At 39.7% G+C, this 14,835-nt stretch overlaps 1 protein-coding gene across 6 annotated transcripts in view; it reads right to left on the bottom strand.

Annotated features, from left to right (window-relative positions):
* OSBPL1A (oxysterol binding protein like 1A) overlaps positions 1–14,835 on the bottom strand; it is a 220,353-nt gene that overhangs the window by 123,751 nt on the left and 81,767 nt on the right. For 3 of the 6 annotated variants that reach the window (XM_028162694.2, XM_028162696.2, XM_028162695.2), the window contains one exon: positions 7,178–7,284. In XM_028162694.2, coding sequence (XP_028018495.2) covers positions 7,178–7,284 — 107 coding nt within the window. Of the gene's footprint in view, positions 1–546; positions 854–7,177; positions 7,285–14,835 lie in introns of those variants that run through there. The other 3 variants (XM_028162698.2, XM_057526569.1, XM_028162699.2) reach the window with 3 other exon arrangements.

Here is a 14,835-nt window from a genome sequence, read left to right as displayed (position 1 = left end):
AATCCCTAATCAAAACAAAGTTAAAAGCCACCTCCCCACTCCCCAACCCCAGTATAATTTCCCTTTCTCTTCTCAATCCACTCAAGCATTTCCCCTCCTCGTTTTTTCAGGGAATTTTAGCGGCCTCTGAACAGCGGATGGTAAGTTCATCTCAATGTCTGCCAGGGCTGAGACATGCGAAAAATCACTAACTTGTAAGGTTATTTAGGACAATAATGTCTTTCAGTGCCTTACTCCTCCCACTCCGGCCCTACCTGACCTACCACCAGTATTTAGCCGAAAAAAATATCTGTTCACGGGCTTGACCCCTCAGCGGCTCTTCCCGCAGGAACCGATGCAAACACACAGCCGGCCGGGCGGGCAAGGTCCCCGGCTTCGCGCACCCCTCCCCACACGCCCGCGGCCGCGCTCCGCTCCACACACTCGCGCCCAACTCTTCTTGGATCCACTCACATCCCTGGATCTCGTCGGGCCGCCCTCCTCCTTCCCTCCCCGGCGTCCCCGGGCGTCCCCGAGCTGCCCCGGCGCAGGCACTCGCCCACCCACCTGGGCCGGGGCTCCCCGGCGGCGCGCTCCGCCTGGCGCTCCTCGAGGCTCCAGCAGGAATGCGCTCGGCCTGTTCCTCCGCCTCCCCTCCAGCCGAGCCGAGAGGCGCGACCCAGGGCGGCACCACAAGGTCTCCCTGAAGTCACCTTCGCGCGGCCCGCCCCCGGCTCCCGCTCCGGCTCCGGCGAGGTCGAGCAGAGGCGCGGCCCAGGACTGCGCCCGGGCCGCCCGAGGTCCGCGCTGGCCCCTCGGCCGCACCGCCGCCCTCCAGGACTCCCGCCGGCAAATGGCCTGCGGCGGGCGGCTCCGCGGCGGCTGGCGTCGTCCGTCCCTCCTCCCCTTCCCCCTCCCTCCCCCACGCCGCGGCGCCCGCTCGTTCCGAGGCGCAGGTAGGGACCTGCCAGGGGGCTGCGGGAGCGGCGCACGGCCCGCGAGCGGCTCGGCCGGGATTTCGGGAAAGGCGGCACCGCTCCCCGGGCTCTGCGAGCATCTGCGGAGGCGCCGGCCCGGCCCTGGAGCGGGCGCTGTACTGACGCCGGTCCTGCGGACGCGGCCCTGGCAACTTTTAAATGGCCAGCCTGCCCCCGGGAAAAGCAGAGGGACCCTCTCTGCTGGAGTCTCCCATTCGAAGGTAGTGACACTCAGGCTTACACTGAAGAGTTAACGGTCCGATTCCACAACAAAGACTGAGCTAGTCTGCACATATTTATTTTTTACACACTTCCTGGGCTACCATTTGAGCAATGAGGAAAACAACAGTATTGACCCTACTAATGTGAAACCTACTCGCGTGAAATAGGTGGTTTCTGATTCTGGCGACCCCTAAAGGGTGGACGAAGGTGTCAAGGTCAGGAAGACCCACCACATACATGATATACTTAAAAGTGGGATGTTCAGGCTAATGAAATTCCTCGTTAACTATGAGGCTCTGGTGAGGAAAAACAAACAGTAGTCTTAAACCTTTCTAAGGTACATAAATCTGTCCTCGACTTTGGGAAGCAGAGTAATACTGAACAAAATTGAATATTTCTTTGACAGGATCCTAGGGTACTTTAGGTTCTCCCTTCCAGCAGTGGTGGCTGTATTTGCACTACAGATGGAAAACGTGTAAAAGATGAGACAAGGCCACACTCGGAAAAATGGTAATTAATGTCGGTGAGGTTTCAAGGTGTTTTTGAAAAGGCAGTTTTTTTTTTCATTCTCAGCTGGTGACTAAATATTATCACATTTTGAAAAGTCACATTTGTCACTGAAGAAGAGACCTTGCTACAGAATCTTTCTCCCTAGGCCCTAAAAATTAGAGAAAGAATTCAGTTTGCAAAAGTAGTACCAGGCAGAAAAATAAAACAATGAACAACAAAGGCTACTTTGTTTCAGAAGGCAATTTACAAAGCACCTAAAATGTGCCAGGCACTGTACTGAGGAACTTCACATAAAATAAACTCATTTGCATTCTCATTTTCAGATTTGGAAATGGAATTCCCAAACATATATTAATTTGCTCAGGGTCAAGATAGCAGAGTTTAGGTCCTGACTGGTCTGACCCAAAAGCTTGTATTCTTTCCTTTGTACATTCATTATTCATTTATTCAAGTATTTATTAACTGTCTAATAAATACCAAGCACTATGCTAGACACAGACGCTACAAAAATAAGATACTTACTTGAGGAGCTCGAGTCAAGTAAATATATAATCAGACAAGTAAATATATAATGATACAATGTCATAAGCGCTGCAACAGCAAGGAACTCCTAGACTAGGAGGGACATTAACTCAATTTTGAAGGGTGGAGCCTGGGAATGTGAAATGGTAGTAGTCATCCAACACAGCAATCCTGAGAACTTTATCTAACAGAATGGCAATGGGGAATCTGTGTGCTGGGTTGGAGGAGACAGACAACTGAGATACAGGAAGTAAAAATGACAGGACTTGATTAAAAATGGGGCTGAGGAAGAAGAACGAACCAGAGGCAGCTCCCATGTTTCCGGCTTGAGTTATCCAACAGGTAACTTTGAGTTGAATCGGTAACTCAGTTCTAGGCACTTTGGTTTAGAAATGCCTCTGATGTATCCATATGTAAATGTCCGAAAGGCAGCTGGATACAACTGGTTCATAGCTCAGAAGATCCAAAGTGGATATATCTGAATCATCATGGATTTCTGGGTTGAAGGAGTGGGTGAAATCATCCAGGGAGAATGCTGAGTGAGAAGGCCACCCACAGAAACCTAGGGAATACTAACATGCAAAGCACAGGCAGAAGAAAAGATGCTTTAGAAGTAGACTGAGGAGGAGTTGCTACACAGGAAAGAGAAGCCAGAAGAGGGAGGCACCATGGAAATCACAGAGAAGCATTCCAAAAAGCAAGCAGTAGTCAAATGCCAGACCCTTTAAAAAGACAAGCAAGATAATTTAAAGATGTTCTCTGATTAGCAACAAGGAGATATTGGCAAGAATGGTCTCAGTGGACTAGTTGAGGTATAAAGAAGTAGAAACAGAAGGTGTCACATTTTCAAAAATGGAACTGGAAAGGGATGTAGGGAGATAGAAGCTACAAGGGAGAATTCAGAAGAAGAGAGTAACTGTTTTTGAAGATAGGAGACAGATGCCTCCAACAAAAGGAAAACAGAAAGATAAAAATCAGAATGAGGGACTGGTGGGGAGTTGGTAGCATGTACAATGATCGCCTAACGTTTGACAAAAAATTTTGCTCAGAATAGAGATGAGAGAGAGAAAGGTGAAGGCCTGAAAGATATAAACACTGCAAATGAAAGACAGAGGGATTAAAGGACTCTGAACAGCTCAGGAAGCTAACTGAGTATTAGAAACCATGACTTTATAGAGTTATCAGTCCACATGACGGCATGAATTCTCTCCAAAGACTTTAGCATCTGGTGCAGAGTAGCAAGTACCTTTGGTTGGTTCCAACTGAGAGTCTGAATCGTTCCATTACACCACAAGCTTGGCATCACTATCGTCCCAACCATACATTTGGGTTACATCCCTTTAGCAGTGAGGAGATTTAACATTTTATAAGTGAGTTTACACTAAAAACTGATTAGACTCATAATATCGAGGGGAGCTCAATAATACACAGACCCAGAAGGGCACCGATGATGACTTCTGAATGACATTTTAACCACTTCTGATACCACCCTCGGGTGAGGAGAACTGTAGAAACAATGATTCATGAAACCAGTTTCTAGCCTTTCGAATGGAACTCTCAAAACAAGGTTAAAGAAAAACCACAGCCTTCACATTCTATTATAGTATGTTTACCAAGTATATCATAAAACATACAGTAAGGTTGCCTTTAGTAGATCAATCACAAACTTTACAGCTTATCTTATATATTGCCGGGTTTTTTCCGACAACATAAGTAGTGTTATTTCAAGTAAAATACGCCTACATAATGCCTCATTTATGTAGAGGTCACGTGGATACCTGGAATATCTAGGCTGTATCAGAGAATCTCCAAATAAGCAAAGAACACCCACATACCAGAAGGCCCCAGACCCTAAGGCCTGTGCTCATTGTCAAGCCCTAAGTTTCTCACACTAAGCCAGCTTACTCTTACTGTGGACATAATTTTACCAAGTTTGGTTACTGGTTTTCTTTTTAACAAACGGGAGATGAGTATGAGTAAATCAGAAGGGATCAGTATTCCACAGCTAGAGACAAGCACCCAGTTGGTCTAAAAAACAGGAGAGAAGAAAATTTTAGAACCGTAAGGAGTAAAAAGGAATTCGAAAAGCATTAGCAGGATTGGGCCATTTAATCAAAAGAGTCCTGTAAACATTATCCCCCGACGGTATCTCTGTATTAACGCAAAGAGTAATTACAAACATACAAAAGGACAATCCTGAGGCACCCAGAAGAGATAAAGTATGAAACCTTCAGTTTAAGAAGTAAATGTGTAAGATTCAGAGTAACTGTCCTCAAAAAAGGTTAGAATAAAAACGTTTTTTCTGCCACTGGGGCTGGGGTCACTTACACCTACCGGGTCCCTATTCTGTGCCAGGTGCTATGCAGTGTTTTGCCAATCGGATATCATTTACTTCTCAAAACACTCTTTTTTGGTTGGTCACCACTTTGAAAAGGAGATTGTGTTTTACTGAGGTGAAGACAGAGATTACATAGCAGAGCCAGGAACTGGACTCAGGTCTATGTGAGTTCAAGCTTATCGTTGCTCTTCTAGTAAAGTTTTTGGATAATGAAAATAAAATTTATGATGCCTGATACATAAGGCATTACAGTGCACAATTATTCCACTCTGACCTCAATTAAGCGATTAAATTCCTATGTTGTAATTCTTAACTACTTGATAAAGACCAACTTCAATGATGCCATTTATCTTTCAAATATTTTTTAGGCCTTCTCATCGTCTATAATGGTATTTCTCAGCGGGAAATCCATGGATTTCTACTGAGGGCCCCACAGGGTTGATATTTCATAGAACTACTAAAAAGAAAAATCTTAAAATACTCTAAAAACAATAAATGCCATTTACTAAATGAATACTTTGTGCTCTTGTGATATGCTAATATGGTCTATATACATATTATTCATCTACATACATCTGATCTCCACACCCAACCATCAGGTGTTTACATATCTTCATTCTTCAGAAACTTGCCCAAGGTCCTACAATCGGTTAGGGAAAGACTGAGATTTAAAAGAGGTCCATTAGACTTTCAGACCAGGGCTCTTAATGACTTTCTACATGGTCTCTCTTATATGAAAGATGAAGGTATCAAAGTTCAGAGAACTTAAGTAGCCCATCATCTCTTAAATAGTAAGTAATAAGGATGGAAACACAACACAATCATTCCACAGTCAAATAAATTTTCTTTAGACAACACCACCTCCTCCCAAAACAAGATAAAACCAATGTTAAAGACACAGAAGCTCCAAGATGCCATCAGAAAAAGGGGTCACAAGTGTTCATTAGACAGCATCCTACAACAACAACCGTGGACTTACACTCAGGGCTTACTACGTGTCAGAAACTATGCTAAGCATTTTGCTTACAATTATCTTACTTAATCCTGATGACTAATTTTAAAGGCGTAAAGAGGTTAATTAGGCTAAACTTTAGGCTAATATTCTTGCACATGTAAATCTACACACAGAGGTGACTACCTAGGCTATTTTTTTTTTAATCTGTTAAAGATTAGGATAGGTTGGCTTCTTCAGAAATTAAAGTACTTCTAATCTAGTGTTCGCCGTAAACCTATACAACCCGAGAACAAAAAAGTTGTCAATACATTCATCAGATACCACACAGGAGATGTGAATTTAGTTTTACAAGGTAATATTACCTGAATCCTGTAACATCATAATTTGTTCTGTTCTGCAATGCTATCATCCTATTTGGATTTATTTAGGTCACTAAATCATTCCTCATTTAAACAAGCTAGAATATGAAATTTGCAAAGCACCAAAAATAGAAATGCTGAGAAGGGATATTTTCAAGCACCATTAGGAGAATCAACCATTTAACATGTTTAATGAACAATTATGTTTTCCCATGGTATTTAATAGAATTCTGTTGAAAGACTTTCTGTAAGTTTGTTTTAAATTAATTCAGATTATTATCACATATTTTTTCTTATTCTCCAAATAAAATAATTATGGAATTTGTGGTATACATAACAAACAGAGCATTTTAAAAATTTCACATGAATTCACAAGGCTTATTTTAATGATGGGAAAATAAAATTTTAGATCCTTACATATAAGGGAAACATATATAAGAACATTTTCATCTATCTTGTTTTACACCAAAACCTAATCTCTAACCAAAAGGCACAAATCAATTGTAACAAGAATAAGAAAGTCAGGGTCCTTGGAGGGTATTGTGCTAAGTGAAGTAAGTCAAACAGAGGAAAAACAAATACCATATGATTTTACATATATGTGGAACCTAAAAAAAAAAGAAAGAAAAAAAAAAACAAATTTGGTGTCTTAATCTTAAAAGTTGAAGATTAAACATGTGTAGAAATTAAATGGAAAACAAAGCCTATTGCTACTTGGCTTGCAGTAAAATCATGAAAATGAAGGAAAAAACATAAAAAAGAAAAATCTTAGTTCAGACAAAACACACCTTAATGACTTTTCAGTCCTTAGAAAAACAGTTACTAATGGATGGCATACCACTTTTACTCATATTTGGAAGATCAAATGGCAAATTTTTAAATGGGAGAGAGCAAGCAGCCAAGAGCACAAAAAAATATTTAATCCATTAAGCTGAGTTCACATAGGTAAGTATGATAACAGTCTATTTTCTAATTAAAAGTATATATTTTTCATATAGAGACCTTTTGTTTCTAGAATATTTTCATATTCCGTCTTATCAAAATGTCACGACAACCCTGAGTAGATCAACTTTAAACATACTTGTTAAATATGGGTACATAAACAAATTAAATGATATGAACAGAAGTTATTTCAGAATTATTCTGCTTAATCAAGAATAAATAAGTTCTAACTTTTGGTGGAAAATGAAGCTGTCGTTGCCTTTATTAACCCTATTTTCTCCTACCTTTGGACAGTCTGAAAGCAATGATGTGTTGGATGATCCAGTGTGACACCCAAACAATTATTTGAAAAATTCAGTTCCAAACTACCTACCCCTTCTTGTTTGGTGAAGAGATTAAGGCAAGCACTCAAAGCTACACAAGTTTCTCTAGAAGCTTCAGAGACAACTTCAACTTTCTGAAGGAATGATGGAAGCATTTCTATAAATACAAAAATAAAGAAAATGAGTGGGATTTTAAGTAATCTTAAAGTAAACTAAGACCACAAACATATTTTTATATCTACTAACCTCATGTTTCCTTCTAGCTGCCTTAAGCAAAGCATATAGTATATTCCTTGGGCATCATAATTAAGCACCTACTGTATACAGGGCACATAAATTAGTACAGAAAAAGAAAGAGGAAAGCCTTGACTTAGAAAAGCCCATATCCTAAAAGGAGAAGAGCCAGGACCTATTAAAAAAAATTAAAAAAGATTCATAGGAATAAATAACATAATGTTTAAGAAAAACAGCTGTCAAGAAGGACTGATATCATTACTTATAAAACATTAACATTTCCTTTCATGATATTCATTACTAGGTAAGTAATTTTATTCAAAGGCAAAGTGCTAAAAAGAGACAAAAATAATCCTGTAGTTGACAATGATGGCTAACAGATCTGAAGGCAGCATTAACTCAATTTCCCTTACTTTTTTAAAAATCTCATTAATAGGTTTTTAATATGATTTTTAAAAATTTATTTATTTATTTTATTTATTTTTGGCTGCGTTGGGTCTTCCTTGCTGCATGCATGCTTTCTCTAGTTGCGGTGAGTGGGGGCTACTCTTCATTGTGGTGCGTGGGTGTCTCATTGCGTTGGCTTCTCTTGTTGCGGAGCACGGGCTCTAGGCACGCGGGCTCTAGAGTGCAGGCTCAGTAGTTGTGGCGCATGGGCTTCATTGCTCCGCAGCATGTGGGAACTTCCTGGACCAGGGCTTGAACCCTTGTCCCCTGCATTGGCAGGCAGATTCTTAACCACTGCGCCACCAGGGAAGCCCTCCTCTACTTCTTATTTGGATAAATGTTTCGTATAAATACGTCTTTCACTCTCAAAAATATGTCCCTGTCAAGGTCCAGCATCTTTCAGTATGTGTTAAGTTGGGAAATAAATGATAATATCAGTATTTCCCCTGCACCCTTAAAGAAAATCTTAATCCACTTTACCATTACGGAAAACAAACAAACAAACAAACAAAACAGAATAACATAACGTTGGCAAAAGAAAGCTGTAAAATACACACACATCACTTAAACAACTGAAATGTCATATCCTGTCCAGATTAATGTGACAGAAGTGTACAGTTGAAATAGCTTGGGATTTTATGTTGATTATACATTAGATCCTTTACATCTGTCCCGTCCATCAAATAAAAAAAATTAAGAAAGTTTTAAGAAAAAATAACTTAAAAGAGAAAGACAATTAAATCTGGAGCATCCTATGTATTTTAAGTAATCTTGATTTACCTAAAACACTATTCTTAAAACATGGTAAACAAGGTCAATAAACAAAGAATCAGGTAAATCCAAATGCCAGCAATTTGCAATGATTAGGCCATAAAACAGTGGGTCCCATCAAGAAACAAAAGTTTTCAAATGGGAAATGGAAAGAAAAATAAAATCTACAGAGAACATATGACAAATTATTTAGCCATTATTCTAAGTGATAAAGTTGTATTGCTCTGTTTTGTTCTTTTTTAAATTTTCCAAATTTTTTATATGAACATGATTTATTTTTAGCAAAGACAAGTCCTTTTCTTGGAAAAATTATTTCTCAAAACTCATAAGGTAAAAGTGGGCAACAAAAGGAAAAGGTCAGGGACTTCCCTGGTGGCGCAGTGGTTAAGAATCCGCCTGCCAATGCAGGTGACACGGGTTCGAGCCCTGTTCCAGGAAGATCCCACTTGCCGCGGAGCAACTAAGCCCGTGCTCCATAACTGCTGAGCCTGAGCTCTAGAACCCGTGAGCCACAACTACTGAACCCGTGTGCTGCAACTCCTGAAGCCTGCGCGCCTAGAGCCCATGCTCCACAACAAGAGAAGCCACTGCAGTGAGAAGCCCCTGCACCGCAACGAAGAGTAACCCCCGCTCGCCACAACTAGAGAAAGCCCGCGTGCAGCAACGAAGACCCAACGCAGCCAAAAATAAAACAAACAAATAAATAAATTTATAAAAAAAGAAAAAAGAAGGAAAATGTCAGAGTGAATGAAAGTAATAAGAGTCTTTCATTAATATCTGGATATAAACACCAAATGACATTTTATCATATTTTTCATCTTATGGAATAGAATTTCCTAGCTATTCTTAATAATACCCAAATAATTGAAAACTACTATATTCTAAAATAATTTTGACTTTACATACTTATTCTTTTTGAATCTTTGATACACACTGTAAAGATTTATTCTGTACTTAGTTGCTAAATAGCGAAAGACAGTACCATATGCTAGATGCCATGTGACTTAAATAGTACCTCAACAGATGTTTTACACAGAGCTGGGGACCAGGGATGTGAGGCGATGCACAAGAAAAAACAGACACAGCCTCTGCCTTCCATAAATTATCTGGGTAATCTAGAAATCTTCCATTTTCATGGCACAAAGGATAGGTAGCATAGCCATTCATGGATACATTTCTTTTTACTAAATGCCATCACATGCTTAACCATCTCCAATTTTGTCTATGTTTTAGATACCTCACTTAAGATACTTGTTGATTAGCATAAAACAAACATTAAATCTCTAAATAAATTTTAAGGAGAATTTTACAAATTTTTAAACAAAACTGACTCTGCAAGCTTTCAAAAGATATTCCAAGAAATATATATTAAGACAAGTTTTTATAAGAATCTATTATTCAGAGTGTGTCAAATTCGTCTGTCCAAAACAGAGTCAAAAGTTACATAACTTGTCTAACAATCTAGTATTCAAACAAGATGTCAGACTTAATATTAACTTCCACGGTGGGACGGTGTAAAAACCATGGACTTTGGCAAATACTCTGGGCAGTGCTGCATATCAGGGCCAGTCGGTTCACACTGACGTGCCTCTTATACAATGTCGTCTGCATACTGATTACATAAAAGGAAAACTGCTAAGCTTCTAGAAGAGTTACCAACTGGGAAATCACTGCAAAATATGTTTTAGCCAACTAATATTTAGAGACTGAGCCGTAATAAATAAACGCAAAAAGGCCAGTATGTTAACATATCTGGCCTACTCTGAGAACTGGACACTGTTAATTTGAAAAAAAAAAAAAAAAAAGTTATCTTTTGTACTAAAAATATTGTTGAACTCGGGAAAGATGCTGGAAGATCATATGTGAAAAGCTTAACTTTAGAGACATGTATAAAAAGCTCACAATCTGTCGTTTTCATGGTTACACTGTACAATTTTTAATTGGGTAAGTTTTAAAACTAGTGGGGAAGAGCTTGTTTCTTGTTGTTAACAAACTAAACCCTAATACAGAAAACTTCCATTGTTCTCCTTATATAGAAAAAGTCCACACTCCTTAGACTAACATTTAAATCGTTCCATAAACAGTCAGCTTCAGCCAGACGGTTTTCCTGGAAATATTTGTTTTCCTAGAAATATTAACCTATTATATTTTACTGCTTCTAAACCTTTGTTAAAGATGTTCCATCTTCCGTGAATAATGGAAATAATAATTATTCATATTCAGAAGTTTCTCCACTTAACTAAAACCTTTTTTTTTTTTCAAGGCCAAGTTTAAATGCTATCCTCCCCATTGAGCCTTCCTTAAATATCACTGTGGGATGTGACCTCTCCTACTGGACTCCAAAAGTAGCCATATCCACTTGTAATAGAGAACATGGGTACTGTACGTATGCTGAATCTCTGCTACCCTCGGTAAGCTCTAAACCTCTTTAAGCCCCCAAAGACCATGCACTGAACTTTGTACAAAGAAACGACTCAAATGTTAAAAGACCAAGGAAAATAATAAAAATATTTTATTCCCATGGCTTACACAGAAAATCCAAATAGTTTTGGATTATTTTATTTTACATCAAAAGAGTTACTGTATTTTAGTTTAAAAATATATAAGATACAAACATTTTCATTTATATTACTACAGGTTGTCTAATTAGGGCAGATTGATAAATTATTTAAAACTACATTTTCTTTTTACTTGAGGCATCAGAAAATATAGTTTGCCTGTTTTTCAACATTCACTCAAATATTTCTATCACTGGGGATAAGATATTTAAAAAAAATAAACTGGATGAGTGGCATTTCATTTCCTCAACCTAGTCCTTCCGGGAACAGTGCTGCCTTAAGTGTGTTTTCTTTTTTTACGGTAAACACAAACAGCACAGAGAATAAACAGTCCCAAAACTATCTAGTGACAAAGCTAAGGTCATAGGAAATAAAGCAAATATCAAAATAAGACAATTTCTCTCTTGTGGTGAAAAAAATGCAGTGCATCTGACTACGTGCATGAGAGACATGGTCTAACCTGCATGGGAAGAGGTGTTTTTAAAGTTATCTCATACTCAATTGGAATTATATAAATGCCTCAAGAAAATCAGTACTCTCTCCTCAAAATGGAGAAAAAGATGTCTGCACATAAAAATCAACTATTCTTCTAAAAAACTTCTACTACATAAAGCCATAACTTAAAAAAAATCGAGATTGGTAACATTATATAAGATGTAAGAATATAAATTTATCTGTTTCTTGTTCAAATTAAGATGATTAGCTTGAAATCAATCACCCACTAAACAAGTACCACTGACCATTCGATCTGTATGTCTACATCTATACAACACGCTAGTTGCAACAGAAGTATAAAATATATAGTTCAGAACAGCATGTGTTAAATGAGTTAAAGCATGAGTTAAGTAAGAATAAGAAGATAATAAAAGGGATGTTATAAGATATAAATAGCAAACAAATTGTACATACATAAAAAATGTTACATATTCAGAGAAAAGAGTTACCATTATGGGATGCAGTAATAAAGTGGAGTTTGATAAAAGTAATGGGACTTGAGCCTGATCTTGAAGAATAAGCTTTTTTATTGTTAAATACAATGCCCAATAAAACGAACATATCCAAAATATCTATAAGTATTATTTTCAGATAGTACTGAAAATACTGGTCCTGAGAAGAAGAAAGTCTCAGAATTATGAGAACTCGAGAGGTTAGAGGATTTGCATCTATCATTTATTGAGTGGCTACCATATGGCAGGCACTACACTCCAGCTGCTGGAGATAGGGCGTAAGTAACTGAGAAACAGTTTTTGTCCTTACAAAACTTGCAGTCTAGCAAGGAAAACAGAAAATAAAACAATTATTATTGAATGAACAGTATTGATCAGAGGGAGTCTTCAGAATAGTAAGAGGGAAAACATATTTGTTGGAAAAAATAAATTGAATTAATTAAAAATTTTAGAAAAGAGTGTACCAGTTAGGAAGACCTTTTGGGGTTAAAACAGGGAAGAAGCCAGCAGAACTATGAAATGTATTTTGCATTCTTTTGCAAATAAGAGTGAACGGAAGGCTTCCCTGGTGGCGCAGTGATTAAGAAACCGCCTGCCAATGCAGGCGACATGGGTTTGAGTCCTGGTCCGGGAAGATCCCACATGCCGCGGAGCAACTAAGCCCGTGTGCCACAACTACTGAGCCTGCAAGCCAGGAACTACTGAGCCTGAGTGCCACAACTACTGAGCCCGCATGCGTACAGCCCGTGCTCCATGACAAGAGAAGCCACTGTAATGAGAAGCCTGTGCACTGCAATGAAGAGCAGAACCCGCTCGCCACAACTAGAGAAAACCCGCGCACAGCAATGAAGACCCAACGCAGCCAGAAATAAATAAATAAATAAATAAATAAATTGGGAAAAAATAAAGGCTATCATTGGATTTGCATCACTCCTGACTGTACTGTCCTGGCAATGAGCTCCTAACCTTATTTGTGGTAGTGATCTTGTGAGAAAAACCAGTCAACAAAGTAAATGGTTCAGGTAGAGTCACATGTGACTCAGGGAGCTCTGCCTCCAGCAAAGTCAAGACAGAAGCACTAGTAGGGTCTGTGCCCCAACAAATAAGGTGAAGAGTGAGAGAATTTGATGATGTTTTCTCCTATAGACTGGGCAAAATAAATACGAGTAATAAATCACTTAGTTTCATAACCACTTTGCATCTCTGTTTGACTCCTCAACCTGGCTACCTGAAAGGAAGCCTGGACCTGGGACAGCAGCTCCCTCTCCAGTGCCCTGTATGACAGGCCTGGGCAGGAGCAGCTGTGGTGGCCTGAGCTCTGCTTGCTCTTCCCGCCCCTTCTAAGACCCGAGGAGGCTGGGTCTGCCCAGAGGGGAAGATGGAAACACAAAGTGCTACAGTGAAGGGGATTAGTGCCACGACAGGGAAAGTGGAGGGTGATTTGGAAACACATAGTAAGAATACTTCGGTCCGTCTTAGAGAAGCCAAGAAGTTTCTAGAAGCTACACTTAAAAGATGAGGAAAAGCTAGTACTTCACATAATGGGAACAAGACCCTAAAGCATGAGAAAAGTTCAGTGCTACTGAACATTGAGTAAGAGGAAGGAAGAGGTGAGAGGTGAGACTGTTGATGTGAGGAGACACAGGTCAAGGTGGAGTGCGATCACCCTAAGACACTGAAGGCCACAAGACCTGATCTGTCTTTAGAGGCACCTCTCAAACCACACCGTGGAACACTCCCTGGAGGCAGCATGGCCAGACAAGAGGGGCTGCAACCTACAGGCAGGACGGCTGTGGCCTACGTCAGTGTACTGATGGGGGGACAGAGAAGGGGACAATGGAGAGACAAAGGAGACACAGAACGTGCTGCGCAGGAAGGATGTGCTCCAAGGTTAAGACGACTCCAAGGTTTGGGCTCAGGAAATTGTATCAAACGGTCATGTGTTCTTGCAGATGAAAAATACCAGAAAGAACCTCAGGACAAGAAAAGAGAAGAAAAAAATTGACAGGAAAAATAAAGGGGATTTCTTTGTTGCGAGCTGGAAACTTCAGCCCTGCATCAATCCCACCGTCCCCTTGAACTTCTGAACGGGAGACTATAAGGATTTGAACAGCACCTCAACTACAGCAGCCAAGTGACTGTCCTCAACAAATTCTACCTTTCACCGTAGATGCAGATCTAGGGATGAAAATCTGTAACCTTTTCTAGTTCATAGATCAAAAGTTTAGGAGTAATATAGATTTCTCCATTCAGTCCAGACTCATTATTGGCTAAGAGCAGTCTCTGGAGCCAGGGTGCCTAGGGGCACACCCCGTCTGGTATTTTACTAGCTGTGTGACCTAAGACAAGTTACCTAAGCTCTCTGTGTCCCTGTTAGCTTATTTATAAAATGGACATAATAGTTGTTATGTGCTAACACTGGGTTGTCATAAGGAATAAAAGAGTTAATATATGCAAAGTATACAGAACAATGCACAAAAAAAGGCTGTATGTGGCTGCTGTTATTCTAGATAATACAATCTGTGGATTACTGATATACTTTACATTAGAAAGTGCATGGGACACTTGTGGTACCTGGCTTACTAAGCTGATGGAGAAACATCCCTCTAATCCCAACCCATAAAGATGCTGATAAAATAATAATAATAAAATAATATACAGCAGAGTTTGAAAGAACAAAATCCCAGATATGCTGGAAACCAACAGAAAAGTCAAGGCTGACAGAAGAGGCACGTGCCAGTGAGGGCATGG

Source organism: Balaenoptera acutorostrata, chromosome 13, assembly GCF_949987535.1.
Source record: "Balaenoptera acutorostrata chromosome 13, mBalAcu1.1, whole genome shotgun sequence".
Lineage (NCBI taxonomy): Eukaryota > Metazoa > Chordata > Mammalia > Artiodactyla > Balaenopteridae > Balaenoptera > Balaenoptera acutorostrata.
Note: the sequence above shows the minus strand (reverse complement) of the source record. Positions and strands in the feature narration are given on the sequence as shown.